The sequence below is a fragment of the Clavelina lepadiformis genome, chromosome 1 (genome assembly GCF_947623445.1).
Source record: "Clavelina lepadiformis chromosome 1, kaClaLepa1.1, whole genome shotgun sequence".
In the NCBI taxonomy this organism is placed as follows: domain Eukaryota; kingdom Metazoa; phylum Chordata; class Ascidiacea; order Aplousobranchia; family Clavelinidae; genus Clavelina; species Clavelina lepadiformis.
In genome coordinates this window covers 13,436,415-13,463,834 of record NC_135240.1, presented here as the reverse complement: position 1 = coordinate 13,463,834, position 27,420 = coordinate 13,436,415, and the positions used below count along the sequence as shown (strand labels likewise).

Below are 27,420 nucleotides of genomic sequence, written 5' to 3'. Positions count from 1 at the left end.
CTCAATAACACATTTGAGTCTGGTTTCCCATATGTGGTGATTCGTCATTGTGATTAAGATAGTGAGGACTTGGTCGGTGTTCGATTCAAGTCCTGGGTCATACCTTAGGGCGCAAACTGCAAAGATCCTCGACATTTTCCTTATTTAGGTTTAGGTTTTTGTTTCAAGTGTTTTTGTTCGTTTCCATTGGATCTGGGTTTGAGGGCATTTTTAAATTAGATGATGGGCAGAATCTGGTCCAATTTTACAGAAACCGACAGCTATTCTTTGTTGTTGGTGCGTATACGGTTAAGTCGGTGTTGAAAGGTAGCAAATTTCTTGCGAACTTAAAGTTAAAAGTTCGTAGGTAGCTTGGAAGCTCAGGGGAGTAGATTCTTTCCCATTTTTCCGGTCCATTTGAGTGATTCCGGATTGGATTCTTATTTTATTTATTATCCGTTCGTAGGTTTTCTTTAACTTTCCACCTATATGAGGTCAGTTTTCGTTAAATCGTATTTTTTGAAAATTTCAATTATTTTTTCATAATATGGGGATCGGGTGTCGGTGTGAAGAAAGGTGTTCAGATGTACAACTTCTAAGGTACGGGCAATCGCATGGCCAATCTGATATTCAACGTAACTGTTAGGGACGTTGAGGGCTTGTTTAAAATTCTGGCAAGACATTTTTTTCGGACAGATTTCAGATATGTTAGTTCCTCGTAGATTTAAAAATGTGGGAGGTTTAGGCCGCCGTCAAGTTTCGGGAGTTGGAGGGTTTTTATATTTGCGTAAGAGGTTTCCCTACTGCGTAGTTTTTGTACGTTTTCGTTTATTAAATTGATTTTGTTCGCAGGGGGAGGGTACGTTTGTGCCGCATTGTTGCTGATTGCAAATTATACCTTCGATTTGATTAAGATTTCCTTGGTGTCAAGCGTCGCATACGTTTTTTTGATTTTTTCTATTTTGTTTTCCACTTTTTTGTGTTTCCTACCAATAACGGTTCAGATATATGTTGTCGATGGTTCTACCTAACAGGTTTAGTTCCGTTTTGCACCATTTTATGTCTGGGAGTAGGAACGTTGGGGGGTCGCCGTTTATTATTAGGCCTTGGGTCTTTTTTATATTTAGTTTTGAGTCCCGAAGCGAATATAAAATTGTCAACGAGGGCCAGTGCCTTGTCAACAGAGGCAATGTTCCTCAGTGTCAGGGTCACATCGTCTCCGTAACTCACGTTCTTAATTTCTCGTCTCCCGTTGAATTGGATTTCTTTTACATTTGTGGTTTGACGCAGTTTTTCGGAGAAAGGCTGGGTTACGATAAGAAATAAAAGAAAGCTTGGTGGGTCTCCTTGTCTTAAGCCTCTTTCTAATTTAATTTCTGCAGAAAGGTTGCCGTTAACCACAATTTCGGCGGCACTGTCTTCGTAAAGGTTTTCGATAATTTCCCTGATGTTGGTAGACAGATTCAGTGTGCACAAGGTTTTGTTTAGCCATTTTTTTTCTATTGAGTCAAACGCTTTTTCGAAATCGAGTGAGATAAAAAGCGCCTCGAGCCCTTTTGTTGAGCTCTGTTCGAATAAGTCTCTTAAAAGGGTAGTGCCTTCGCTTATCCTTTTTTCCTACTGTTGCGAATTGGGATTCTCCGATAAATGTTGACAGAATTTCTTTTAATCTGTTTTTTAGAACTTTGGTATATATTTTGTACTCTACATTCAGCAGGGTTATCGGTCTGTAGTTTTTTAAATCTACATCATCCTTTTTTTGTGGACAAGAGTTATGATACCTTTTTTTATCTCCCTGGGAATTACTTTTAGGTCAAACCAGTATTGTATGAGCTCTCGTATTTCGTTTCTGATCAGTGGCCAACACTCTCTTTATAAAACTTTGTTGATAAGCCGTTAGGACCGGATGATTTTCCGTTTTTCGTTGCCTTTACTGCGATCTCAATTTCTTCGATGGTTATTGGTTTGTCTAGATTTTCGTTATCTTCCGCTTTTATTTTTTGGGTAGTTTCTTTTGAAAAAGCATATTGCGTATCTTCGTTCGTAACTGTTTTTTGGTACAGTTGTTCGTAGAAAGACTGGGCAATTTCAGTCATTTCTTTTGGGTTTGAGCGTGAGAGAAAATTTTTGTCATAGAGTTCGGCGATAAACGTTTGTTTCTGTTTAATTTTTTATTTTTGAAAAAACGCTTTGCTGCCTAGTTTTTTGAACGGTTTCTTTTTTCTTTGGTTTCGTAGGTTACGTTTTGAGTCTAGATAATCGCTATATGTAATTTTATCATTGCTTAATTAAGGCTATGATGGCGTCTTTGTAGGCTTTTTCCATTTCTATAGTTTTCCCGTGGTTCACCGCGTTCATTTCTTTATTAAATTGGCGTATCAAGGTTTTTAATCTTTTTTCATTTCGATCCACCAAATACTTGGGTTGTCGGAACACAGCGGTGTGAGAGTTGCCCAAAGCGGCCATTTTGCTTTTAACGCGTTCAAAAAGGGTTCGAATTTATATATCTGGGTGTTGTTTAACCAACTACTTACCAACGACTATACCTTTTAAATATACTTATATTTCGTCCATTTATATTTCAAATATTTTAAAAACTTTACCTACTAGGTCTAAGAACCAGTGACATATAATGAATATGTATTCCTCCGAACCAAAATCTTATATTGTACTGAAACGGTTGGCATTTAGTATCATTCTTTTTGCTTCCCAAAAGTCATGACAGAATATAATGACACGAGTAGTAACAGTGTAAACACGAGTACACGATACATTCATAATTTGACCACTGACGAAATTGCACCGCTTAAGAAAAAATAATCATACATAAGTTAGCACTGTAAAGACATATTATTCCAATATCCGAGCAAAGTAACACGTTGCAGCCAGACTATACAATCTGTATACATTTTTAAGTCTTTGGTGAGACATCATGAAAATAGGACGATGGTAGCCATGTACAGACTGCATGTCAAATTAATTAGAATATACAAATTCCATAGAAACTGCTGCCATGAAAATTGGAAAGTTAGTTTTGGGCGTACGGTCGAATGTTTAATATGAGCGCTGCTAGTTCACTGGAGCGGTGCGAAACACCATGCCCTCTTTGTCGATTTCAACGTCGTATACCGTAATGTTTTGGGCTCCCTGTTCGTCGCTTAAAGCTGAAGCAATAAATTCTTTGGTGTAAGGCTTATTTGTGAGAACATAAAGGAATCCTCCACCGCCTACTCCTGCTAGAGCTTGTCCTAAAGCATAGGGAGCCAGTGCTGCAATTATTTTAGCACATTTTTGCTGTTCGCACCCGGAAGTAATTAACTTCTTCTGGCACCAACATCGATTAATGTGATGGCCTATAGCTTTTAAATCTTCCCTCTTGCAGGCTTCTGCACACTGCTCTGCGTTTTCTCTGATATCATGGAAATTTCTTACCACCACTTGTTGCTTGGTGTAATAATTTCGTATCACATTTTGAAGCAAGTTCCTAGCTAATCTCGGCTGACCTGTGTAGACAAGCTCCAGATGATCGGCAAAGGTGGCGTAGAATCTACTCGAAGTAACTAAAGTCTCGTTTGTGACCCGGAGCGGTAGTTTTGCCTTTGATCTTCCAACTTTGATCCCTCCAAGTAAACCTCCGACTTGATCCTGCTGTGACGATTACGTCACGAGTCACGAGTTGTTTTGAGATGTTTGGAATTTAATTTGGGATCTTGTAATTCAGTGTTTACCAGACTTGAGTTTTCCTTAATGACGTCAGATAATTTCCTCGCTTGAACTGGTGTGTCACATATTTATACTGATGTAATGTTTTCAATCTTTCCTTTTTACGTGATCGATTTCACTGGTTACTACAGCGCTATGTAACATTCAGTAAGCTTTGCCCGAAGGTGAAAACCTTTGTGTTATAATAAATAAAATGGGAACTTTATAATTTAGTAATTTGTATAGACAGAATCAAGCAACTAACAGCATAGTCACGCAAATTTGAGAAATGAGAACTCATCCATCGAAGCAGAAGTAAAACAAGTTATCAACCATCAATCGTCCTCGCTCATATTCAAACAATAACCGACAGCATACGCGGTCTTTATGACAGATAAGTTCGTTGTGTAATACTTCACACGAGTAGTGCACAAGCGAATTAATTTTTGTCATACTGCCAACCTCCACCAGTAGTAAGCATCTGTTCCACAAGCAACACTGCGTGAATAATTGAAGATGTATCAGATGCGAAACCGCAAGCTCTATAGACGAACTTTTGTTTATCGCAAGTTCTAGTTTACGATTTATTGGCTACAACCTATGGGGTGCAGTACCCGAATGCAGAAAGTCTAAATCCAAATTTTAATAAAACTTGCCTACCCTCTTCAAAACAATCCTAAATACGCAGCCGAATGCAGTAGGGCAAGCCACAAGCCTTTAGAAATGTTTGAAAGTGATTTGAAGTTAACATACGCCATTAGCTGATTCAGACTATTTTTTATTCCTGCAGTTTTAGTGTCTGGAAGGCACATACCACTGCTAAAAATGTCTGTCACTGACAAATATACCAACATAATTTAACGTCATGTCATGTGAATATTTGCAATCGTTTCGGCTTAAATCATGATGCTAATCTGGCTCAAATTTTTGTTTTTTATTGTGGGTTGTAATGTTTAAGCTAACGAGTTTGACTACTACTTACCTGAGCGAAAGCGTTACAATCTGATGCCTAACACGTTTTCAATTTGAAAAAGAATCGAAGTGGGTCGAAAATTTCCTTGAAGTATGCTACCCAGACTGTAACTTGGAAAAGGTCTATTTAGGCCACGTTTAAGTATATGTGTTCCAGCATATGAGCATTAGAATGTATGATAAATGTTATAGACTATAGAGTATAACTAGATCTTTGATCATCATAATGTGAAGATGAAAATATGTTCTTAGTTAAGGGAATCCCCAGGTGGTTAATTTTTTTTTCAAAAACGTTCCGAATTCAAAATAAAGAGTAGGACTGCCAGGTCAGACCCAGCTTTGGCCCGCCGGCAGCTCCGAGTAACATCATAGTCTGCCAAATAAGATTTAAAATTTTCAATTTTTTGAGCATTTTTCTTGGAATTAAAATTAATCTTGTTTAATATATGTACTTACATTTTCAAAAACTTGTGGCCTCCAACTAGATCTGTAACCAGGTCTGTATTTCATGATAGAAAAGGCATTGTTAGATTGTCTTGCTTTTTAGAACCCTACATCGTTTCAGCCTTGCCTACAAGTGTGCAATGAATCATTTTTCCCAAAAAATCTCTGGTGTACGTCTGCCATGAAATACAAACCAGCCTGTAACAAGTGTTTATTTACAGATGTTGAGCATTGTAGCTTATAAAAGCATTTGAAGTTATTCGTAGCAAAGAACAATTGCAGTATGACATACATGTAACACATTTTAGGAAAAATGAGTGGATCTTACTTAGATTATGCACCATCTCCTGTAGGTGCTTCGAAATATAAGACTGACATGTTTGACAGCCATTCAGGAGAAAGTTTTACATCTTATTCAGATGATTTTGTTACTACGTCACACTCACACTGCAAAAAATTGTAAGTATTTTCACATTTCTCTTTTGCATATTATGGGGTTATCTTGAGGCTGGCTGTCTGCTATGTAAGTTTGTTTCCTTAGGCTAGTTCTCTGTGTGAACATGTTTAGCTCCCAGAGTGCTGGAGTGAGCCAATGAGGTAACAATTCTTCCTTGGATTCCCAGTTTATGTTTTTAGTGCAGTTTATATTCAAGGTTAGAATCAAATGTATAATTTCAAAATATTATAATTAGGCTGCCACTATTTCACCGGAAAAACCGTGCATTCTCTTTCTCTTTCAGCTCTTTTTCACACTTTTTTCTTAACTCAAGTGTTATAACATAGTAACCTATAAACCTATCTTAAATCTTTCTTCTAGTCTGAATCTAATTCCAATTAAACCCTAAATAACTAAAATGAAAGTTTTTATATACCAATTCTCCTAATTTAACTTGCCTATCTTAAACTATGGGCTGTGTGACCCACTTAGTGAAATAGTCACTCTGCTAGTGACGTTTTGTGTGTTCAGTTGGTGTTTCTATGACAGGGTTCAATGAATGTATGAAGTGTTCTCTCCATTTGCCAAAGGTATCTTCCGCTCAGTTTAGGAGGCCACTCTGCTAGCGCACTTTGCTAGCGTACTTTATTAAACATTCAATAGTCTGACAGCCACTTTTGTCCAAATACCTTCCAGGTCTGCTCTTTGGACTTTTTCACGGCCTGTGCTGCAGATTTTGTCGGTTCAGTGTATCAAGCTCGCAAAGCAGACGAAGACCTGACATGGAGCCAGGCTTTGTAGACCGCCTTCTTTGTTCAGATACCTTCCTTAACCCCTTGGTTCCACCTTGGGGTTCTTTTCACTGTATTCTTCTTAATATCTCACTAAACCAAGCCGTTTCCGCCCAGATGCACTGATGGCAAGATGCTAGTATCGCGACTTTAAACAGTATCCATTTCACCTCAATGTCCTTTCTGCACTATAAAAGATCCTTGAACTTGATTGAGATTTTGCTAGCAAAGATCTTTTCTTACATATCTTCTAAAGCATCCCATTTGATTCTATAAGACCCATTGGCTTTGTGAGATCTTGGAGGTGCCAGATGTTCCAAGAGATGCAGGTCGCAGACAACCAGTTGGTTCTTGCTAGATAACTTAGCTCCTCTTTCTGCTCAAACATCGATCACAGAAGAACAAATGTCGGCTGAAATGAAGCAAAAATCTATCCCTTCACCAGTTACCACATATACTTGTGCACAACTTAGTGTGGAAAAAGATGTTCACAATGCTAAAACTGTTGTTACAACATTGCTGTAAACTTAACCTTCCATTTTCATTAACGTCTGCACCACCATGTTTACCAATCACACCCTTCCGTTCCATGTATGGTCATCAGTTTCAACATTAAAGTCTTATATTTCTATGCAGTATTTTCATGAGTAAAAGTTGCCCTCAATTTGAAGTCGCACAAAATGATTGAAAATATAAAATAGTAGCTGCTCTTGATTAGATTACTTTTTATGTAAAAGATGCAAATGCAATGTTTGCCGCTATTTGCCCCCGGTAAAGGTTATTCCAGGTCAAAACATATCTGACGTTACTCATTTGAAATTTTTCTTGATATTTCTAGATTAATAAACATCAACAGATGCTAAAGTTGGTATTAAGGATTAATTGACAAGTATTTTAGAAAACATGCTTGTTAAAGTTCTGAAATAATCAGGTGAAAAGTACAGAGTACCGACTGAAATTTTTTGAAAAAAATAATTCGATACTTTTTTTCAAAAGTACCGATGGTACAGTAATTCGGCCAATAACAAAGAGTCAGATTTGTAATGGACTGGACAGCCTTTCAAGCATCATTAAATAAATTGATCACATATTGACACACACATCATAATATAGTAATGCAAATCAAAGTGCAGTGCTTACTTATAAATTTAACAGCCAGATGCTTGCTGTGGAGATTTAGTTTGCAGACGATTAAATGCTGTGCGAAGTTTCCTAGATTTGTTATGTACATGGAAGCTGTCATAATCCAGACTGAGTTAATAAATTTTCTTGTTAATTCAAAACTATGTAACAGTTTTAGAAATTGTTTTAGAGTTGGAAATACCACATTCCTGGATTGTATAATTAAAATTCTTAAAAGCAATCGCCCAAGCCAGGTTATTTTTCATATAACCGATTTATTATATAAAATCACAGTTAATATATTCAAATTTTCAAAATTCAAAAGACCACAAATTTTGAAGATGGCAAAACCACAAGTTAAAGAAATTGAAACTTGTTCCTGATTCTAAATGTCAGGAGAATAAAACCGCATTTATGGATTGAAAATAATATCAAAGAACTAATGGATGACCTAGTCGTCAGGCAATCTCAATCGTTATTGTTGTTGTGATTGTATCCTTTGTCAATGTAGTAACCATTCCATTTAAGTCATCAGTGTATTCACTGGTGAAGGTAAACAAGAGTAACATTGAGGAAAGTATGCAGCTTATGTCGTATGTAAGCATGATGCAAAGGACCATACTGCACGCCATGTCATATCTGACTGCTTTATGCATCTCATGTAGGGCACACAGCCTGCACATTCTAATTTTTCCCAATGACTACTTGACTTTTGTCATGAAACTTAATCTGGATGGCTCGCAAAGGACTGAGCTCAAACAGTTACTCATTTTAAGAATTTTCCTTCGATTCTCCGCTAGTAACCCTAAGCAAACAAAATCAACTTATTTTTTCATTAGCCAAAAAAGTTCAACATTCATGTAAAATCAAACATGAAACTTTGGTATGTCTAAACATTTGAAAATAGTGGCGCTTGTGCCATAAGTATTGGTTCCTGTTTAAGGTTAACATACATGAGTATAAAATAGTCTTTTTTGCTGTTTAGGGCATTACCACCTCGTCTTTCTTCTACTTACAATAAAGGCAAATCGCTTAGACCAGTAGAAGATGACTCGGATGTCATACTTCTGCACAACAGCAGTGATTCAGCAAATCTTACTATGTGGGAGCAATGGCTTGTGAACAAATTGCAGGTTGAAAGAGAAAGGTTTAAGGAAAGGGTTAGTAAATTTTTATCTTCTTTGATATAAATTTTGGCGGTTCAGTACCTGAGGAGAACACGGGGCTTACATTAAAGTCGCTTGCGTTCGTTACTGAATGGCACTACCATTCTAATGCCCTTGGGCAAGGCATAAATGAAGAGAAGCTGTTCAATGGTCCTGATGAACTGTTCCAAATTCGGACAATACAACATAAAAAAAATATCAAAAAAACAAATATATATATAATGTGTGTGCCTTTGGCTAGCTCAGCAACCAGGGCTCAAGTGATGAGAAATCATCGCTTAGTTTAAGTTGTGTAAAGGCTTTCCTCAGTCTGAGGATAAAGATTATGAACACCATACTACGTATAATGTATATACTAAAGGACCAGACACACTCTGGGTGGTGTATTGTCTCATTTCATCTAGCTTCTCATTCATTTTATATTATCTTTTACGTTTGTTATCACATCGGAATGACCAAGACCACATAGGATGTATTTTTCAATCTAACCATCCCCTTCATTCACTTGGTGGCACGCTGCCCTCCTGTTAATCCTTGATCTTTGCAGCGCTATTAGTAACATATAATTGTTAATTGATTAACATATGATTGTTCCTGCTAATCTTAGCAACCAATTTAGCTCTATGTAAATCAAGATATCACTACTCCGTCTTCTAAGATATTAGAATTTGAACTGTTTCAAATAATTTTTGATAAGTTAAATTCCCTTGCCATTCATCATGAAATATTAATGCAAATTTCAAATATATACCGCTGCTAGTAAGGCAAGTACTGGCAAGTATGTCAAATATGCAGTGGCAGTTATCAGGTCACAATGTGAAAACTATGTACATGACTCTGGTTTTCGGATCAAGTATGGATAGAATGTTTCGTGTATGAGTGACAAGAAATAGGTAACATGGTTAAAGTATATTTGTAGGCATGACAAGATTTTCTAGCGTTATTTAAGCCTAACCTAATTTACAGTTGGTGTATTTGTGCTGATGAAAGCAGATGCTAAACTACAGCTTACTGAGCTAAGTCTTGGTTGTTGAGCCTGGTCTAGTATCGGTAATATTCATAAAGGCAAAAATGCTTTGCTAGTCCATATGTAGTGTCACCTGGAACATTTCTATCATGAAAATAAACATCAACTTCCATCCTACTAATCAAGGCAAAGCGTTAACTATGCTCGCTCTTGTTCAGCGGACTTTCTGAGTTGTGAATAGTTTTCAATTCGGGCAATATGCGATGAAAAATAAAAAAACAAAAAATGTGTGATAATTAATCAGAACTTGCACAAAAGCTCGCCTAGCTCAATAGCTGAAGCTCTAGCAATGAGAAATCATGCAAAGACTCTCCTCAGTCCGAGGATAATGATTATCACAGCACACCAATCAACATACCATACAAACCATAACAAGTGAAGAATGCAGACTGGAAGTACTTTAACGATTGCTGCACAACAGTGGTTTTCAAGCTTTTATAGCTCACGACTCTATTTCACCTTTACAGATGAAATCATGATCCATCTTGGTTACACAGATTGCATAAATTTTACAAAAATTGAAATATATTGTCAAACCATTTACTTTTTTATGACTTCTTCATATTTCATTTGATACTCTAAATTTATGGCATTTTAGTGGGTAAAATAGACTAATTTATTGTTGACAAGTAGTTTGACCGGTTTAGTGCCAGATAATCCACAATCATGTCGGCTTTCGCCATGCAGAGCTAGTCTTTCTTTTTAACTAACAACCATTGCAGAGACTACTTGTTCATAGAAAAAAGTGGACGATTAAGACATCGGAAATTTGATGATCGTTCTTGATAACTCGTACAATTCATACATTTGGCATCAAAAGTTGTCCAAAGGGTTAATTATATACATGCTTGCTTGCTACTGTTTAAAGTCGTGTTTTATAATAACAGTACAAATTATTGTGATTTGTTGATCTAATTCTAATCTTTTATTGTCTCACTGCAAGCTTGGCAGCTAATGCTACTAGTTATACTAATAGTATCCGAGTATAGGATTGCAATTTGTTTTATTGCGGAATTCTGAAAAAGGTTATGTTTTGAAATTTGTAGTTGGATGGGCTTAACAGCCCCATGGGTTTGAGAACCACCGTTATACTATAATGTACTGTCCATTTCAACTCTCAAGGTACAATTGTCAAAGACATTTGGACGACGCACTGCATTTGTTTTGCTTTTTCCCAATAGTTGTTCAATATGAAGGAATAGAAAAAAAACGCTTTCAGCTAAGTGTGAAGTGAAAAATGAATAAAAATGGGTCCATAAATGCACATAGTAGGTTTGTTGAAAGTTAGGTGAAACTACTGTAGTGTAGTTGTAGCAAATAATTTGGAAGCAATTATTCGGTAGGGGTGTGCTATGTGAAGTTAACTTAACCAAACTCGTTAATATGTAAAACAATAGGCTCTCAGTCGAGATCAAAGTGATATACACCAACTTAGTGAAAGTCTGCGACTCATGCAATTTGTACTGATATTTGAAGAAGCAGCTCTGCACACTATACGGGTTTCATTAGAAACTCATTAATAAAAAGCTTGCTCAAGGCATAATTTAGCATTACCGGTAGTTGTGCGCGATGACTTATTTCTCAACTCCAAAGGTCAAAATTACTTTCTCACTTTTGTATTGGTTTTGTTAATTTGCAGAAAATACAAGCTAAAAAAGAAATTGAAATGGAAAAATTAAAGCATAAGGAAAAAGAAGCCAAGACACAAGCTGCTCAAGAACGACACAAAGAATGGCTTCAAGAAAAATTACTTTTGGTAAATACTTTTTGATTCATATTAGCTGAAATGTTACTTGGTAATTGGCTGATCCAAACTTACAACACTTAGCAGTTTTAGACAAATTTTAATTTTAGGCAGCTATTTCTTGTGATGTAAGATTATTCTGGTAAAGATATTATTACTTACTAATTACTTTGTATCAGGACTGCGTAAATATAATATACAGTAGCATTTTTTTTAGATGAAGCTTGAGAAAGCTGCAAAGCATCGTGAAAATAAAGTCAAAAAAGAAATTGATAGCGAAAAGAAGACAAAATTAAAGTCTGATACTGAGGATAATTTTAAAAAATGGATGCAGAAGTATAATGAACATGAACAAGAAAAACGAGTTAAGGTATACATTTATGGTGGTTTATAATTGTTTTCTTGCACCACTGTCAAGCTTTCGTATGCATTTTTGTCAAAATCTGTTGGTAATTCCATCAGTACTTTTGTTAGTTGGCAAACAAACCATTACCAGAAAAGACATATCAACTGCCTAAAGATGATTGTATTTTATATCAGCATTTTTGGAGGCAGAAGAATGGAATATTTTAACAAAATTATGTTATGTTATCTTCTCAACTATTGATTATAATAAGATATACTTGAAAGCACCCATGAACACAACTCTTAATACATTAACGCTTGAAACAAATTTTGCTTGACTATGCAGGCTAAGCAGGAAAAAGAGAAAGAATTGCAGCTAAAAGAAGAAAAAAAGAAACTGAATGAAGAAAAATACCAGCAATGGTTAGAAGGTAGCAAGCACCGCTGGACAGGTAAAGTACATTGCATGGAGGTTAGCATTACCATATGTGTAACTGTTTATGCTATAGATTAGCCAAAATTTTTGCAATTTCTAAAACAAGAAAGTTTTTTTTAAGTAACACTGCTTTCATTGGTAGCATTGAATCTGAATGTTGGTTGCCATTTCATGAAGTCATTGTTTGTTAAAAGATATGTTGACACCAAACATTAAAATCACTGTTTTTACCAGCTCTCCGCAGGAAGGAGACACCGACACCTTCTTATATAAACCCCAATCCATGGATTGGTCCGGAGCAAGACGCATCAAGAAGACGACCGCATACACCTCTTTCGCAACCAACTGTGGAACGAGAAGCCTTTCATGTCCGGCCGCGGAGCTTCTCAACAAAACGCTCTTCAACACCTAGCACTTCTGGAAAAGGCTGTCACTCGCGGGGAAATACAACTATCAAGCGAACATCAAGCGCACCTTACTCAAAGGAACAAAACGATTTTCCCTTACGGTTTGCTGGTATCACCACAAAATCTTTAAAATTAGGTGCAACAAAGCACAGGCAATCCTCTACACCTAAACGGAATGCACTAATTCCGCAACCCATGAATGGAATGAAAACTTCGTGTCTGTATTCAACTTCTCGTGTAAGTAGTAAATAGAGCTTGTACTTTATGCTGTTGGTTTACTCCAGAGGGAGCATTGTAATTAATTTATGCGTTCACATTTTATGGCTGGATGCACATACATTACCAATAGGTAGCATTCTTTACCGAAAGTAATTTAAATTTCTTTCTGTTTGTACTTATTTGACTGAAAATAGAATATACTTTTTAAGAATACGCTTAAAAAGTCACTTATTAAATTGGCTTTCGCAGCAATCGTTGATCTTACTTTTTGTCAGGGCATCGTTTTAAAATAGTGACACTGAGTTGTTGCAAGATCAGATTATTATTCAACATTCTGCTGCACGCAATTAACTTTAAGTTATTTACAATAAAAGTGAGCGGAGGGAAACAGCAGTGTAGCTTTCACCGCGATAACATTTGACTTGTGGATCGTGGAGCCGTCCTACTAAAACAGAACTGACCTCTCAGGATGATTGCAACAATAGTTACGAGATGGCCTATAACATAAATGATCAGGATATGTAACCAAGATTTTTCTTAGCTAGGAAACTTCCCGCTTTTACGGCTAGTCGATTAGCCGGTTTCTGCTCTCCTATCTTTTATGAGCGTTCCTTTAATAAAAACAAACGTCTTTCTTGTATTAAAACCAAACGTAGACTGAATCAACTCTTCTCCAACAAACCACAGCGTAATCAATAATCATTAGAGTGTGAGATTGGAAATTGCAGGCAGCGCAACATACCCTGGGGGGAGGAGTTGTGGGTAAAGGAGTAAACCATGTACGTGTGTAGAAAACTTACTAACAAGAAAAGGAGTCACAAGTGGTATATCGATGAAATACTAATACTACATAAACACGCAGTCACACATTATGACCAAAACAATATAAATCTAAAAACATATCGTGGAATATACATCTAACTATACAACAAAATACATATCAATGTGCAGTGCTACATTAAGGAGGCGTCAAACCCCTAAAACTAAGATCTTTATGAATTTGTTGGACGTCCTACGTAGGGCTTTAAAAAACCTATTTAGACCAATCAGAAGGCAGCACTGTTGGTGTTGTTTTCTAGCCTGGGAATTACCCTAGCAGTTGGTGCGCTTCAATGTCCCAGGTCGCATGCAGAATTAGGCTAAAAATTAGCATGAAAGTGGCTAAAATTAGGTTTTTTAGACCAAAAATTCTAGTGTTTATTTTGTGCCTCTGTAAAAAAAGTTTGAATCGTGGTTTTTTGATGTCATTTTCTGGAATGGTAGTTCAAAGCATATTAAATTGACATGCAAAATTTCAGAGAGCCCCATGTAGGATTTTTCGAGTAATCAGTCATTTAGTAAATTTACTGTATAATAAAACAGGTTTGGTGACACTTAATCACGCGACACTTAATCACGCGACGCTTAATCACCGACACATAATCACTAGGACATTTAATCACGCGACACATAATCACTAGGACATTTAATCACGCGACACATAATCACTAGGACATTTAATCACACATTTACAGTATCGGCTACCGTACACACTAGGTAACAATGTCATGCATGGGAAATGTAAGCAACTGCACGAAGATAAACTAAAATCTCGCTTGACAGATAACGGTCAACTGTGTCAACACGATGACTGTCATCGTGTTGGTGATATTTCTGGCTAAATAACAAAGAGTTTCTAGCTGGTGGAAGTCAACTTTAAACCAATGTTTTCTGAATTTGACGGTTTAGTTTAAATTATCATTAGAATTGTCGCGATACCCATCTGTGCGTATATGTGGTGTAGGCTACTTCGCTTTTGCAAAACTTTGTTTTAAGAAAGGTAATAGGTAAAAAGTTTTTTCTTCACGTCAGAACCGTTTTGATGGTACTTTGATCAAGAGCTTCGGTGACAATAGAATAATGTTACATATTACATAGGTTATACGTAGCAATGCAAAATGACATGTTATTTCCTGATTGGCTAATCTAATGTGTTTCTATAAAAACTAAGGTTTGGTTAAAATCTCCTCTTCTTGTCTCTACTCTCTACACATAATATCAGTTTTACCTTCTAGACTGTTCATTACTGAATTGGAGTTATAGTTTTGTTTAAATATGAAAAGATGATGAAAATGTTTCTAATGTGATACAACTTATTTCGGACAATATAACAATTAGACTTTATGAAGCTGGTGTTGATTTAAAGAAACATTATAGAGAAAGCCGGCGAAACGGAGTCAAAGACAATTGTCGGGGAGTTCTAAAAGAAAGACTAATAGCCTTTGGCTTTAGGCCAACCTTAAAAGCAATCCACATCGCCATCCCCACAGAGAGATGCACACGAGCTTGAATTACTGAATTTTCCTCACGCTTTTCCGACATTCGTTCTCTACAAAATAAATTCAGGCTATTCAGTACTCCTTTTGATGTGGACGCCAATACCATTCCCGAAAAATTTCAAATGGACCTTATTCAAGTGTGAATACATATATTTTGCTCTTTTTGTGATTGGTATGATTGAGATTGCAGCAATGTAGCGTAATATACTGAAGTGAGTGCTGTCGCATCCAAGTGCTGTCGCATCCAAGTGATTATGTGTCGCGTGATTAAGTATCCAAATCGCGTGATTAAATGTCCTAGTGATTATGTGTCGCGTGATTAAATGTCCTAGTGATTATGTGTCGCGTGATTAAGTGTCCTAGTGATTATGTGTCGGTGATTAAGTGTCGCGTGATTAAGTGTCGGTACACCAATAAAACAAACAAAGATTTTATGGCATTTTTTGGTGTTTGATGCCTTCTTAAAACGCCTATCAGCATGGTTAATATACAAAGAATTACCAAACGTGAAATTTGGTGACAGATATATGTACAGAAAAGATATAAGTATATGCAAATTATACATTTAGCGGTCGGGAAATGTTTGGTAAAATGCATTTCCAAGCGTAAAAACATTCTTTATTCTGATACCGTTTCTGCTATCTTTAAAATACTGGTTACCCTTAACTAAACTGAAACATATTTATTCTACCGATTGATTGATTGATTTAGGATGTATTCAGTTGGATTTTATTGTATTGATCCCTTGAAAGTGTCGTTATCATTATCAACATCCCCGATAAACAGTTTTTCATTTCGGAATTTGTTCTAGAAAAATTTTTCATGATTACTGGGCAGTCCACAATGCACATAATAACTTCAAACATGTTTAAGACTTTTGTTGGTACTCATTTCAGACGATGTAATGGTTGTGTGTAGATAACACGGTTGCTACACCGGCAGCCCAGGGCGATAAGCGGAAAAGCTGTTCACAAAAAATGTATTTTCTTCATCTATTAATAGCATTACAGTTATCATTGGATGTATTATTGGGTCATATTTAAACTTCGGATTCGGTAGAAACATATTCTTGAAGAATCTTAAGCTCGGTTTCCTCCGCCTTGAAGCTTTCTTCCTGAAGTGGTGGAACTCCAAAACGAAAAAATTTCCGAACGGAAGCCGGAAATATTTCGTTCTCAATTAATGGAATGAATAACTTAGGATCCAACTCACTCGGTTTGTTCGCGCCTAAAAAAGCAAAACAGACATGACATCGACCCCAATTATTATAAAACATATGGATTGTTATAAACTATTAGACGAAAACACCTTTTCGTTATTTGATCAAAAACTTTAAACCTGACCTTTACCCGCACATTATCTAAGATTAAGCTACTGTTCAGGATAGAACTGATTTGTAAAACCTATAGTCACTCAGACTAATCTTGAATGTGACTTGAGATAGGGTGTCATAGAATCAAGAAAAACACAATGCAGTTTTCAGACTGAGGACAAAATGAACGAACAGTTCTGCGCAACGGGTGTGTGTACTTTTATTGCAGTGTAAGTGAAGACGTTTGGCTCAGCCTACTTTAATTATAAACATACCTGTTGCAAAAGAAACAAATAATCCCAAAATTAGACACAAGGCAAAACCAACTGCTCCAAAGTAAATGTAAGATATGGCAAATAAAGAATCCTGAAGCGGCAAGCTGCAAAAACAGAAGTAAACCTTTGTGCTAAAGCAGATTTGTAAATCTGGTTGAGCTTTTAGGTTTGGGGCCGGGTTCAGGTTTAAAAAAAGTAATACTCACACTCTGCCAACCTTTCTTCGTAATTTCACATTCTTTACACGAATGTGTATGCGCGCATGACGCTAAAACCTACTACAGAGCGCAAAGGCCAACTTAGAAAAGGGTGACATGGAAAAATGAGTTTTATTCATTCGGTAAATTTAACTTTCGGAATTAATTCGATCCTCCAACAAATTTTCGATTTCGGGCTTGTATTTTCGCGTTCGTGTTAAGTATAGGCTATAAAGCCCGATTACAATTCTGGACTAAAACATGACATGTGTGCTGATCGAGTGTCTAAAACACTGAAAATAAAAAAGAACGAGTTTTACTTTGCCTCTATAGAAGTTGTTGTCATCACCACAGCCGTTGTAGGAAAATGTTTTAGTGGAGTTACATCGGTTGCGTTTGATGAAAGCATCTCAACGCATTCGTCTGTGGAGGCAGGTAGGCTACGGTTTTGTATTGGCGATACTCCGTAAGCCAAACACAAGGCTACAAGTGTCGCTGTTAACACCGTGCTCGTAATTTGTCCAATTAGTGCTCCCTGTCAAAACCTTACTGATAATAAACAAAAACTTAGAAGTTTTCTGATGTTATGCTGACGATACGTCATACATGTTAGTGTTACATGCTGATACGATCAAACTTTGAATAAATTAAAGAATAACTAGGTAGGCCTATATAGTCTTAGGTTGTAAATATAGCGCTTTGTGCCGGATTGCTGAATTTGTAGTTGAAGTATAGATTAATTATTCCAGTGATGAAAAAGCTTTTAAACGCTTTGACCAACAGAATCTGCCAACTTCATACCTTTGTATTTGTCCACGGAAAGAAGAGACCGAGAGTAAAAACTGCCAATAACGGACCTCCTAGTATGCCAGCTAGTGTGAAACCAATTTGAGTCACCGTCCCACCAAAATATTGAACGGACAAAGCAAATGACATTACGATAAAGCCAAAAACCACCACTGTCGTAAGAAAACATATAAAAAGACATTATTAAGTGACCACTAATATTTTGAAAACTACTTTGTTGTAGACATAATAGAGAATAGACTATGGGGTGCTAGTAATATTTTGAAAATCAGTGGACATTGTATGAAGTGCTTTGAAAATTATTATGTTTTATATTTTTGTAAAAATCTAAACTTACCTATAATCTTGCTGATTGTTACTTGTGTAGTCGATTTTATCTTAGGTCTTTGCACAAGTATAAAATCTTCTACTGCAAGCGATGCCAGTGAGTTAATTCCGGATGATACCGTACTGTAAAATACTGTACAAGTAAACTAATGTTGTTCATTTTCATCTGCACAAAATGACAATTGTTTAACCTGAGTGTTCCGCTGAACCCGGCCGATACAAACAATCCAGCCATGCCAGGTACGTCCTGAAAAATATCTACGACTAGATAAGGCATCATTTGATCAACTTTCTGTATCTTGTTAGCTAGTAGAGGATCGCAGCCTTCATAGTAGGCATACATAGCACATCCAGTCAAAACCGCAATCAATATAAAGGCGACACTAGGAATGATGGCCACCAGAGCAGCGCTGGATAAAATGTGAGTTAAAAGTTTTATTGCGTAAAGTAAAACAGTGCTGTTTGATCATTCATTGGTAGATGACTTACGTTCGCGCTTTTTTCACGGACGAGCAGGACATGTACCGTTGAATGATTGCTTGATTAGGATTGGAAAAATTAATAGCTGTACCTACTATGATCGTCCAGAATGAATTGCGTAACGTTGGATCAGGATTAAAACTAAATGCATAATGTATTCACTAATTTAAGCAGATTTTTTCCTAGTTTGTTGAAAGGGGAAAAACGTACATTTAAGAAACTATAAGAAATATGTATAGGCGTATGAGATAAGAAACTATTCACTTAAAGAAATTTAATCTTCCTCCACGATCCAACGCCGCCCAAACTTTGTGAAAACCTCCAACATGTGTTGTCGCTTTTATCAAAGCGGCCAGTGAGCCGGCTAACATGATACAGGTTTGCAAAGTGTCCGTCCATACCACTGCTTTCATGCCACCCTGCCAACGTACAATTGCATATTATATAAAGTTTTGAAACAATTGATTTTTGGAAATGTTTTTGGTTTATGTTATTAGTATATTTATGACCTGGCAGTTATAGGCTGGTCCATATGTCTGTAGTATAAGGCCTACAATAAGGTAGCTAAATGAAAAACAGACTTTGGTACAACACTTTTTGTACGGTATGTTACATAAAACCGCTTCTTGACGATTACATTTGCCACCTTCTAAATGTATGACTTTAGCTGAATAACTATGCCTAATGTCAAATCTTTTTGGAACTTCATTCTTCTATCAGGTCAAATTTACTTACAAGTGCAGTATAGATGGTGCAAATTCCACTTCCTAAAATAATTGTCCAAATCAGATCAAGCGGTGTTACTGCATTTAAAGCCAGTGCGGGAATGTAAATAGTCAAGCCCATGTAAACAATCTAAATCATGTCAAAGATAAATTACTGCGACTTTCTGAAAAACATTCAAAGTTACACAAAACTCGTGCCACACAAAGGTTGCAACCAACTTAGTTTTTGGAAATGCAAATATATTCAGTATATATAAGAACTTTACCATTGCCACAGAAATAAAGATTGATCCCATTTGACGTAAGCTTTTATGAAAACGCAGCTCCAAATACTACGGAAAAAATATTCTTTTGAAGGTTTGACTTTTATAAATTGGCAATAGAATATCTGATGGAAGGTTTAAACTTTAAAGAATTATGATGCGTAATCGAGTTAATCGTGAATATATTAAAATCACTCCGCCTGGTATACAACTGTTTGGTTTTTTTTTTATATGAAGTATTGAACAATTTTCTCGTTTTCGTATAACACCACCTCATATATTGAAGCCAACTTCAAGCGATGAACCAATGGAATGTAGATAACACACGCCACGGTTGTTGGGATAAAGTTTACGAAGCAAAACCAGCCTATGACGGTGCCAAACAGATAAGTTTCTGTGGGATATCCAATGACAGTCATGGCCGAGATGAATGTCACTGATATGGATAGACCAACTGGAATCTACATCTCATAAAAGCATCCAAAAACAAATTGGCTACGATAGATTTGACCGTGTTCTTAGAATATGTTATCTCAGTATACGACTATACCGGGATTGTATGGGTATGACTTTCATGTAACGTTTAAGAAATAAGGTAGAAATCCATGAAATAGAATCACGTATTTAATCGTATAAATAAAGCATCGATACGTACCGGTGGCATGTTTCTTCCACCAAAATAGTAATTGTCCAGATTACTTTTCTTTCTGTCTCTGTATGCGTGGTAAATTCCAACAAACATAGTCATTACGAGCAAACCTGTAACAAAACCAAAAATTCCATTCGTCCAAAGCTCCAGTGCAAGGCTCTGGGGTTTTCAGTGAGGATATATGCAGCTATATTAGTATTTGTACAGTGCTGCACCAAATCGATTAAACATATTTGCAGAGCAATAACTGTTCAAGTATAACGTACAAAACCCCTTCTTGAAGTGGTGTAATTAGCTCTAAATGGTAGTATCTTGCATGGTTAAAAACTTTCCGAAATTTGCATTATTTTCTGATCTATAACAGGAATTGGGATCCTCATACTGCATTTGTTAGCTGCTTGTAAACAACTTGATTGCGGTTAAGTATTTGTATAGGATTATGACGTGCTTAAAAGTGCAATTGCTGCAATGCGCTTTATGTCTGAATGCCTAGTTTATTGTTGTTTATGAATATTGCATATACTTTACAAATAAAGTTGTAAATTCTTACCTATAAATACGACAAAATCGACAATACCGAACTGTTTCTTATTTGCATCCATTGTTTGCAAGTATATATATTTCTACCTTAATTATCTAACATCTGACAATCTTGGACTTCTTCAATGTATGGATAAACTCTTAGCCCAGTGAAATTCATGAAAAGAGCCTATGATCGAGAGATACCTTTGCACACCATTACGACCCACTGCCCCCGCACTTAAATGGGTTCATCAAACTCATATTATTTAACAAGTAAACTTTGTAAACAACGTAAAAAAGCATTATTGACGTAGCCCTTATGTGGCAGAAACATCCAGACCACAACGGACAGCTCAATACTCTTCACTCATAAAATGTAGAAAAGAATATTTGTTATTTGAAGAAATTTCTGTCCGATATTAATGGGTTCAGCCGGTTATTGGTGTCAGAGGTGGTGTTCTATGTAGCAGAGTAGAAGAATGCCTTATGGCGCATTCAAAGATTTGTGAAAATCGGTTAGAACCGTTGGATTGTTCTATTTTAGCAACCGTAATCGAAGTGTGTAACTGTTGCTCAACACAGTTAGTTAAAAAGATTTATTTTTTACTTGGATTCAGTTTGGTGTACAATTAAAAACGAAAATAAAATCCTTTTTAGCTAAATTGATACGATCTATTTGCTGAAGTCATAATACTTGTTTACCGCTAATAGATACAATAGAACGCCGCCATTTCAAAGTTACCGCGTACAATTTTATGGACTGGTGTCGTAAATGGAAAATTTGCGCAACTCGTAGCTAGATTTATGGCTTAAATCATTTCAAAGCGTATGCCGTAAAAACGTTTTAATTCGTTTAACACAAAAGTTTGAATAAAAACAACCACTATGTGCGACTAGGACAAATTTCATGTTTAAACTTTGCCAAAGGGTTTGTGTTTCACCAATAAAGCATCAATGGTATAAAACATCCAACGAAACATTAATAAAGTAAAACTCCTTCAATTTCAGTTTTTTAAGCAGTATTATTTAAACAACTGACTCCTTTGCGTCGTTAAGTTGTTCTACAATGTCTTTTTCTCTTGGCACGGCTTCATAACAGACTTTTTGCGAAATTTCTGGAACGCCAAACCGGAAAAAGTGTCTAACCGAAGCGGGAAAGATCTTGTTTTCAATCAAAGGGAAAAAGAGCTTTGGATCTGCTTCCCTCGGGTTGTTCGCACCTAGAAATATTTCCGTTACATTTGTTGCGTTGACTGTCGGTGTGGGTGCTTTGTGTATTATAGCAAAAACAGACTTTTACAGTTTTACCTGTTAAAAATGAGGCTACCAATCCCACAGTCAGTCCAATAATGAGAGCTACAGTACCGTAATATATGTAGGAGATTGCGAATAAAGTATTTTCCAGAGATGATCTGAAATAAATATTGCCTAACATTTTAGCTATATGCATATATGTTTTGTCGTTTTTACCGCATTTGGTCAGTTGTGTATATCAAAGCCTAAGTTGCACTTGCTATAGTATATACATAGTATTCGCAAAGTCACATACCTGTCTGAAGCAATAGATACGGTGGAAAGTTCTTCATAAGCAAAATGACTTGTAGAAAGAGTCGTATAATTCCGTGTATATGACTGTGTATTACTGGGCGATATAGTCGTGCATTCTGCAGTGGACAAAGGCATAGCACGGTTGTGAGCTGATGAATTTCCGTATACGATTCCACAAATTGCCAACGCCCCAGTAAGCACCGTACTGACGATTTGTCCAATGGCTGTGCCCTGAAAAACTCAACCAGTGTCAAATCATTTGTTATGGCAATATAATTTGACTAAACACGTCTTGGTTTTGCAGCGTTCATCATCATCAAACTACCTTAGTATTTGCCCAAGGAAAAAACATGCCCAGAGTGAAAACTGCTAACACTGGTCCTCCTAACGTACCACCAAGTGTGAAAGCAATTTGTATGATGGTGCCATTAAAATATTTGATTGTTAAAGCAAAGCACATCACAATAACTCCCAGTCCAATTACTGTCACAACAAAACGAAAAGTTTTAAACACCATCGATACTAAAACTTCTAAAATCAACAGTGGCATCAGGAATTCAATTTAAAATGTAATCGTTACCAATGCCCTTGCTGAGAGTCACTTGAATAGTGGAGCTTAACTTTGGATAACGATGGAGAACGAAATCTTCCAGTAAGAGTGCCGCCAGGGAATTAATACCCGAAGAAACGGTACTTTAAAACATAAATCTAATTGTTTACATTCTTACAGGTAGTTATCAATTAATTATTATATACCCACAAACAAGGTATTTTAACTTTTGGATTTAGTGACTGCTGAGAAATTTTAGGAAACGGCGACTTTCAAAAACCAACTGCTAATTTTCCGCTGAACTGCGGTTGCAAAAGAACAAACTTTGATAGACTGTTGGTGAAATTTAAGAGACCTGTGTATAATATTTGAAGATAGATGTATACAGTTCAATCAGTTACGTTATTTAGCATTTCCTTATTTGCGATTGAATCACATTAATTAAGTGTTCACCGTTCTTGTTTATGCTATATATGCCCAGCAGACATTGTTATTTCCAAAGATTGAACTCCCACTTATTCTAATTTTAGCATTTTGTTGTTCCGCGCGAGATCGAGATACATCAAATTATCCTGTTGCTTTTCTGTACGCCTTTATGACTCGTATCTTGTTTTCGCAGCTAGTTAGTGCCATCGTTTGCTTAGGCCGTAGGATATGTATATCCACATTCATATTCTGAATTCCCAATCTAATAGACATCGTCTTCAACTTCGAGGCTAAAACAACCGATTCAACCCAACACAGTTTCCATCCACGTTGTACATATGAAGGCGAAGACGACCTGTTAAGCAGTGAAGCAAACCCACAAAATCATCAATTTGTTGGGTTTCGGTTGACTGTTTCGGTTCCTCGAAATACCTTAAAAACACTGGGGCCACAAAGATTGAGAATCTTGAACAGCCAATAATCTTTTAAGAAAGCATTTAATCCCCTTTTTTTAAATAACTAAATCAGTTTTTCTTAAACTGTATGCGGTGAGAGATTCTCAGGTGTGCCACAGGATTTTTTGTAATTTCGGAAAGTAAGCTATTCGCATTTCAAATATGCATGCAGGCTTGAGTGCGCACTATCCAATAGAACAGTGGTTTTCAACGTAGGGGTCGCGACCCCAACTGGGGCCACTAGCCTTTTTCTGGGGGTCGCAATGTCTTTAATGAGTGGGTGTATTTTTTAACTTTTTTGGAGGAAGTGATGTGGTTAAAAGCTGGTTTGCAAAGGATTGAATTGTCTTTGATTAGTTTTTTACTGTACAGTGCTGTGCAGTAGTTTAAGTAAGACAACTTTCAGTATTTGGGTTTATTAGTGAAAAATGCGTTTAATTACTAAATGATAAAGACGATTGTTACATAATCCCGTTATATAGATTAGCCGTAAAGGACTGTTACCGCTTCATTTAGCGTTGTTAACCTAGTTCTTTTTAAATTTTGCAAGTACAGTACTACTGTAGCTTTATTTTTTACTCTTTCATAAAAAATGGGCAAAAAGAGGTCTCATACAGCTGAAATGAAGGCTCAGATCAACAAATTTTAGCAGATGAGGGCTACTCAGAGAGGAAAACTGCATTATTTTGGAAGGGGGTCGTCAGGTCATCTTGGGTCGCTAAAAGGGCCGCGGTACGAAAAAAGGTTGAAAACCGCTGCAATAGATGAATAGATGACTGATAATAATATTATTGTATTCGCCTTGCCGATGTAGTTGGCTAAAGGTGATAGTCACGTTAAGATTGTATTGGATTGTTATGTAATAACGTATATTTAAACTAGACGTCTACCTACCAACATGTTGACTTGCGCGCGGAGTTAAGCAAAGTAATTGTATTTAGTCTGATTAATATGATATAATGATAAGTTTTATACATTACAACGGTAAATTTTTTTAAAGCAACTTTATTTTTGTAGTAAGTGTGCCGCGAATTAATTTTAATTTTCTTAGTGTGCCGCAAGCTGAAAAAGTTTGAGAACCACTGAAATAAACATGAAGTCATTTCACTCACCTTAAGGTTGCGCTGAAAGTAGCGGATACGAAAAGTCCCGCCATACCAGGAACATCATTAAACACATCTACAACCAAGTAAGGCATCATCTGATCCGGTTTTGCAATCCTTTTATCCATTATTGGATCGCAATCTTCGTAATAAGCGTACATGGCACATCCAGTCAATATTGTTATCACTGAAAACACAAAATGCGGCACGATAGCTACCATGGCTGCCCTATAAAAATAATGATATTATATAGTTTCATAGGCAAACTTTTCAGTGAAAAAAATAGACGAGGCAAATAGGCAATTCCTGCACCTCACTATAATGCGTGGAAATGCAAAATCTTTTTTAGTAAACATAACTTTTTTCATCCTCTATTTGTTTGTATAATATAAAATAAAAAAACAGGATATAGTTTGGCACTATGAAGGTTAACTTTATAGCAAGAGCTTTCGCAAACATAAGCTTGCTTCTTCAGTTGTACTGTATTTTCGCAGTATATCCTGCTTTTTATTTTACTTTAAAATTTCATTAACATGGTTTAGACAAAATCAACATCGGAAAATATGTTTGACTTACATTCGAGCTTTTTTTATCGATTCGCATGAAAGATAACGTTGTGTGATTGCCTGATTCGGGTTGGATGCGGCAATTGAAGTTCCAACGCAAATAGACCAAAATGAATTTCTCACCGTCGGATCGGTTGTAAAACTACAAAAAATTAAATTCAATTGTATGAAGGTTTGTTTCTCATTGATGCAGCAAAACATATGGCTAGCAAGTTATTAACATCGGTTCTTACTTCCAGAAATTCAATCTATTTCCTCGATCCAATGCGGCCCAAATGTTACCAAACCCTCCAACATGCACTGTAGTTTTTATCAGAGCAGCTAAGCATCCAGCCAGCATAATGAAGGTTTGTAAGGTGTCTGTCCAAACAACTGCTTTCATGCCACCCTGCATGCATGCAAATTTCACGGTCATATAATGATTTCAAATCAAACAATTAATGTCTCCAGTTCATGATAAACTTACCAATGCTGTGTAAAGTGTGCAGACAAAACTCGTCAACACAATTGTCCACTCCAAACCCAAGGGTGTAACTGCATTTAGCGCGAGGCCAGGTACGTATATAGTCAATCCAATAAAGACAATCTAGAGGTGTTAGTTATAACAAAAGGAAAATAAGTTTATTGTTTATTACGATGCTTGTTGGTATACAGTAAAAACCTGTAAATCAGACACATGATCATACACACTCGACTAAGACTATAGTTGTGCACTATGCAGAGAAAGGGTGAAGCAGAATGGTTTTTTGGCTCTATAGTTCTATAGCGTTTGAAAACTCTCTAAGTTGAGTAAGTTGGGGACTTGGCACAAACCATTTTAGTATACCGGTAGTTAATTTGTGATAATACAATTCAACATAAAAATAACACTTAAAAATTGATTACCATAATAAAAAGCATGATTGCTGAACAAGCTTGTCGTAGCTTTTTGTCAAATCGAAGTTCTAAGTACTGTGAAAGAAATCAACATAACATGAAATATTATTCCAAGACTATATTATGCACCAGTCGACAACACTTTGTCTATTAAATGTTTGTGCTAATTTAAATTTGCTATCTAAGGTTGTATAGAATCTTTTTCGGAAATATATGGAAATAAGCTTTAAACTGATATAATAAACACTTAACTTACCTGATAAATAGACACCAATTTCAATCGATGCACCATTGGAATGTGGAATAAACAAGCTACGATTGTGGGTACAATTATGATAAAGCAGAACCAAAATATTGCCGTACCAAACAAATACGTTTCTGCTGGAAATCCAATTATGTTTATTGCAGATATAAAGGTGACAGCTATCGACAAGCCAAGAGGAATCTGAAGGCAGGTGTTTAAGCATGAAGTGATAATAGAACTTTCAAGTAATTAAAACACAAATAGGCTAAATTTGCTAGTTACTCCTAACCGGTGACATTTTTCCTCCACCAAAATAATAATTTGCTATGCTCTTCTTTTCTCTGTCTTTGTATGCGTGATAAATCCCGATAATAATTGTCACCAAAAGCATTCCTGCATACATTAATAGCAAATATAACATAAAATTTAATGCTTGCGTGATAGTTTCCTAAGCAAGGTAGCCCACCAACTTTCTTTAAAAAAAACAAATACTTGATTTGTTTATACCGAGAAATGTGGTCTTGGTATAGAATACTGTGTATACGCTATCTTTTCATATATATAAATGTACATACAGTGTTTACAACATAGGCAATACAGCAAACGAATTTAACAAAAGTTTAATTATTTGGTTTTACTTACCTACGAAAACCGCAAAATCAACTGCACCAAATGTTTTAACTGGGCTCATATCTTCAAGCTAAATCCTGTACTCACTGAACAAACCGTTTGGTAGCAAAATTGTAAGCTTTCTGTCAGGCTCGCTGTATGAACTTATATAAGTATGAATGAAGTCATAAAAATAAGAATTTTGTGGTATACTCGGTGGGCTTAGTCAGCATAATTTGCAGGATATTTATTATATGTACTTATAAACTATTGAGGTTTATGACTGCTATATTAATTCGGTCCAACTGAGTTCAAATAAACTTTAGGTCACCATTTCACCAGGAATGTTTTAAGTTTGAAACTACTTTTTACAGTTAT

General features: G+C 36.2%; 3 protein-coding genes and 1 pseudogene across 3 annotated transcripts; 1 reads left to right on the top strand and 3 right to left on the bottom strand.

Moving 5' to 3' along the window:
* Window positions 1-3,048: 3,048 nt before the first annotated feature.
* On the bottom strand, window positions 3,049-5,163 carry LOC143449320 (L-fucose kinase pseudogene; annotated as a pseudogene).
* A 159-nt stretch (window positions 5,164-5,322) lies between these two features.
* Window positions 5,323-15,525, top strand: LOC143458439 (uncharacterized). Its single transcript, XM_076955313.1, has 7 exons — window positions 5,323-5,556; window positions 8,432-8,606; window positions 11,279-11,395; window positions 11,601-11,753; window positions 12,075-12,180; window positions 12,399-12,808; window positions 14,987-15,525. Exons 1-7 carry the CDS (start codon window positions 5,411-5,413, stop codon window positions 15,059-15,061), a joined length of 1,182 nt encoding a protein of 393 aa, XP_076811428.1. The 5' UTR covers window positions 5,323-5,410; the 3' UTR covers window positions 15,062-15,525.
* A 105-nt stretch (window positions 15,526-15,630) lies between these two features.
* Window positions 15,631-20,919, bottom strand: LOC143458423 (sodium-coupled monocarboxylate transporter 1-like). Its single transcript, XM_076955312.1, has 13 exons — window positions 20,694-20,919; window positions 20,150-20,253; window positions 19,767-19,955; window positions 19,498-19,563; window positions 19,242-19,361; window positions 18,771-18,925; window positions 18,516-18,647; window positions 18,218-18,436; window positions 18,037-18,149; window positions 17,694-17,851; window positions 17,213-17,427; window positions 16,696-16,799; window positions 15,631-16,335 (listed from the first exon to the last, which is right to left on the bottom strand). The coding sequence occupies exons 1-13, from the start codon at window positions 20,743-20,745 to the stop codon at window positions 16,148-16,150; spliced, it is 1,815 nt and encodes a 604-aa protein (XP_076811427.1). The 5' UTR covers window positions 20,746-20,919; the 3' UTR covers window positions 15,631-16,147.
* Window positions 20,920-21,553: 634 nt separating this feature from the next.
* LOC143458406 (sodium-coupled monocarboxylate transporter 2-like) lies at window positions 21,554-27,205 on the bottom strand. Its single transcript, XM_076955311.1, has 13 exons — window positions 27,076-27,205; window positions 26,723-26,826; window positions 26,446-26,634; window positions 26,199-26,264; window positions 25,780-25,899; window positions 25,547-25,701; window positions 25,324-25,455; window positions 24,757-24,975; window positions 22,794-22,906; window positions 22,539-22,696; window positions 22,215-22,444; window positions 21,974-22,077; window positions 21,554-21,885 (listed from the first exon to the last, which is right to left on the bottom strand). The coding sequence occupies exons 1-13, from the start codon at window positions 27,122-27,124 to the stop codon at window positions 21,692-21,694; spliced, it is 1,833 nt and encodes a 610-aa protein (XP_076811426.1). The 5' UTR covers window positions 27,125-27,205; the 3' UTR covers window positions 21,554-21,691.
* Window positions 27,206-27,420: the final 215 nt, after the last annotated feature.

Coding starts and splice junctions, on each gene's coding strand:
- LOC143458439 (XM_076955313.1), top strand. CDS start 5,411: ATGAGTGGATCTTACTTAGATTATGCACCATCTCCTGTAGGTGCTTCG. Junction 5,557..8,431: donor CACTCACACTGCAAAAAATT/GTAAGTATTTTC, acceptor TTTGCTGTTTAG/GGCATTACCACCTCGTCTTT. Junction 11,396..11,600: donor TTCAAGAAAAATTACTTTTG/GTAAATACTTTT, acceptor CATTTTTTTTAG/ATGAAGCTTGAGAAAGCTGC.
- LOC143458423 (XM_076955312.1), bottom strand. CDS start 20,745: ATGGATGCAAATAAGAAACAGTTCGGTATTGTCGATTTTGTCGTATTT. Junction 17,852..18,036: donor AACAATCAGCAAGATTATAG/GTAAGTTTAGAT, acceptor TTCTTACGACAG/TGGTGGTTTTTGGCTTTATC. Junction 16,336..16,695: donor ATTTGTTTCTTTTGCAACAG/GTATGTTTATAA, acceptor TTGCTTTTTTAG/GCGCGAACAAACCGAGTGAG.
- LOC143458406 (XM_076955311.1), bottom strand. CDS start 27,124: ATGAGCCCAGTTAAAACATTTGGTGCAGTTGATTTTGCGGTTTTCGTA. Junction 25,900..26,198: donor CAATCATGCTTTTTATTATG/GTAATCAATTTT, acceptor TAACACCTCTAG/ATTGTCTTTATTGGATTGAC. Junction 22,445..22,538: donor TTCCTTGGGCAAATACTAAG/GTAGTTTGATGA, acceptor TGAGTTTTTCAG/GGCACAGCCATTGGACAAAT.